This window comes from Ammodytes marinus (genome assembly GCF_949987685.1).
Source record: "Ammodytes marinus genome assembly, contig: scaffold_72, whole genome shotgun sequence".
In the NCBI taxonomy this organism is placed as follows: domain Eukaryota; kingdom Metazoa; phylum Chordata; class Actinopteri; order Uranoscopiformes; family Ammodytidae; genus Ammodytes; species Ammodytes marinus.
Genome location: NW_027648071.1, coordinates 198694 through 201193, shown reverse-complemented (window position 1 = coordinate 201193; position 2500 = coordinate 198694). Strand labels below are relative to the sequence as shown.

Below are 2500 nucleotides of genomic sequence, written 5' to 3'. Positions count from 1 at the left end.
TAATCAATATTATAAAATTTTCTTCCATATTTTATTTCCATTCATTCACTTTTAAATATTTTATCATATTTTATATTCGCTTTTTTTTAATGTTTATTCTATACTTGATGTATTTTTATCTTGCCCCTGTAAAGCACTTTGAATGGCCTTGTGTCAATTAAGAGACCAGTCTGGTTTGTTCTTCAATCTTCATCTCTAAATTACTTATTGAAAATGATCTTAATGACAATATGTTTATCGTGAATTTGGTAGAAATGTTGCTATAAGTTTATATTATAAAACCAAAATGTTCATTCTACTCAAACATATGTCTATAAATAGTAAAACGAGAGACACTGAACATTTGGAGTGGTCTCTTAGTGTTTTCCAGAGCTGTATAGAACTAAACTTGCCTTGCCTTGTCTTGCCTTGCCTTCCACAGGTAAATGAATGTAGAGACAAGAGTAAAATTAAACTAATCAATATCAAATTGTCTTCCACAGGTGCATGTGCAGAATAACAGCGATGGGACGTACAGCATCACGTACATCCCTCATGTGCACGGCTTGTACAGCATCACAGTGAAGTATGGAGGACGCGCTGTGCCTCAGTTCCCCATCACACTGCAGGTCCATCCAGCTGTGGACACCAGCGGGGTGAAAGTCTACGGGCCGGGGGTCGAACCCAGAGGTGAGGGGATTAATTTGATTTATTTTACTTTTTTAATATTTTTTTAAAAAGGAAAAAAAGTAGTAATAATTTTTTTTATTTAAAAAAAATAGTTTTTATTTTATTTTATTTACAGTAGCCTATTTATTTTGAATTAATTATTTTTTAAATTATATATATTTAGGATAATTTATGCAATTGCGAAAGAATGAGCAAAAACAGTTAATAAAAAACTGTGAAAAAACAGTTTCGGTTTTTGCTAGGAATAAAAATGTTGTGCATCCCTATTTATTAAAAAAAATTATCATTGGATAACTAACTAATATCAATAAATACAAGACACTAACCACATTGGGGCGACTGTGTCTCAGGTGGTAGAGCGGGTCGGCTGATGATCAAAGGGTTGGAGGTTCGATCCCCGCCCTGCCACCTGTGTCATAGTTGTTGTGTCCTTGGGCAAGACACTTCACCCACCTTGCCTCGTGTGAATGTCGATAGTCAGCCTGCTGCTATCGGTGTATGAATGTGTGTGTGAATGGTAACGTGGGACAGGAAAACAGGTCTCCCTTGTAAAAGAGTCTCCGGTCTCAATGGGATTTACCTGTAGAAATAAAGGTTAAAAAAAAAACATTGCTTGTATGCTTTCTATTAATAACTAAATATAAAACTAGTAACTTTATTTAGTTTGTGGATAGCTAATATATTGTATAAATATATAAAATATAAAAAATCATAGTATATTAAGTTGTATGTATGTATAGATCGTAATTGTCAAATATAGTATCGCCAATCGTATAGATAGATTGTATAGAGATTATATGGATTACAAGAAGCGAATATAATAAATATATATATTTTTTTTACTATGGAAAAGGGGTAGGATTAAATAAGTGTATACTTCTTCCTGCTCCTTTTCAGGCATATCACATCAATGCAGATAATTTGTTTTCTTTTTTTTCTTTTTGTGAAGTCACTTAAACATAAATTTTGTTTATTGTATTTTTATGCTTTTCATTTAGTTTTGTATTGTTTTCGATATGTCTGAAAAAACACACACTTGCTTTAACCACATTGTTTTGTATCCCAGGCGTGCTGAGGGAGGTGACCACTCATTTCACGGTGGACGCTCGTGCTCACTATAAGAGTGGAGGAGGACACATCAAAGCCAACATCTCAAACCCCTCAGGGACTAACACAGACGCCTATATCACAGACAAGGGAGACGGCACGTACAGGGTGGAATACACTCCTTATGAAGACGGTAAGGGTTTACAGACAGACAGACAGACAGACAGACAGACAGACAGACAGACAGACAGACAGACAGACAGACAGACAGACAGACAGACAGACAGAGAGACAGACGACAGACAGACAGACAGACAGACAGACAGACAGACGACAGACAGACAGACGACAGACACACGCACACACACACACACACACACACACACACACACACATTGAGACACACACGGAGACACGGACATACACACACATGGAGACACACACACACATACATACACACACACACACACACACACACACACACACACACACACACACACACCCCTCAATATGTCTATAATGTAAATTTTGTCAGCTGAAAAATTAGTAATATATCAGGTTATTTAAGTTTAGTTTTATTTATTTTTTTAAATCATTTTGGAAGGCTCTGTTGCACATCACATCATATCAAAAGTTTTAGTAATTGTGAGTTTCTTGTAACTTATAAAAAGCGTTCAGGGTCTTAATGACGATGTGGGAATATGAACTGTATCTGAGCTGGGGCTTTAAATGGAGCCTGATGACCTCATGTCTGCTGGAGGAAACTCAAGACAAATGAAACAGT

At 36.1% G+C, this 2500-nt stretch overlaps 1 protein-coding gene across 1 annotated transcript in view; it reads left to right on the top strand.

Moving 5' to 3' along the window:
- The window catches only part of LOC307271106 (filamin-C-like), a gene marked incomplete at both ends in the record, with an annotated part of 23958 nt that overhangs the window by 4092 nt on the left and 17366 nt on the right, over positions 1-2500 (top strand). Inside the window, 2 exons of the mRNA XM_080054981.1 lie at positions 483-669; positions 1736-1909. Of these exons, the coding sequence (XP_079911107.1) occupies positions 483-669; positions 1736-1909 (361 nt within the window). The remainder of the gene's footprint in view (positions 1-482; positions 670-1735; positions 1910-2500) is intronic.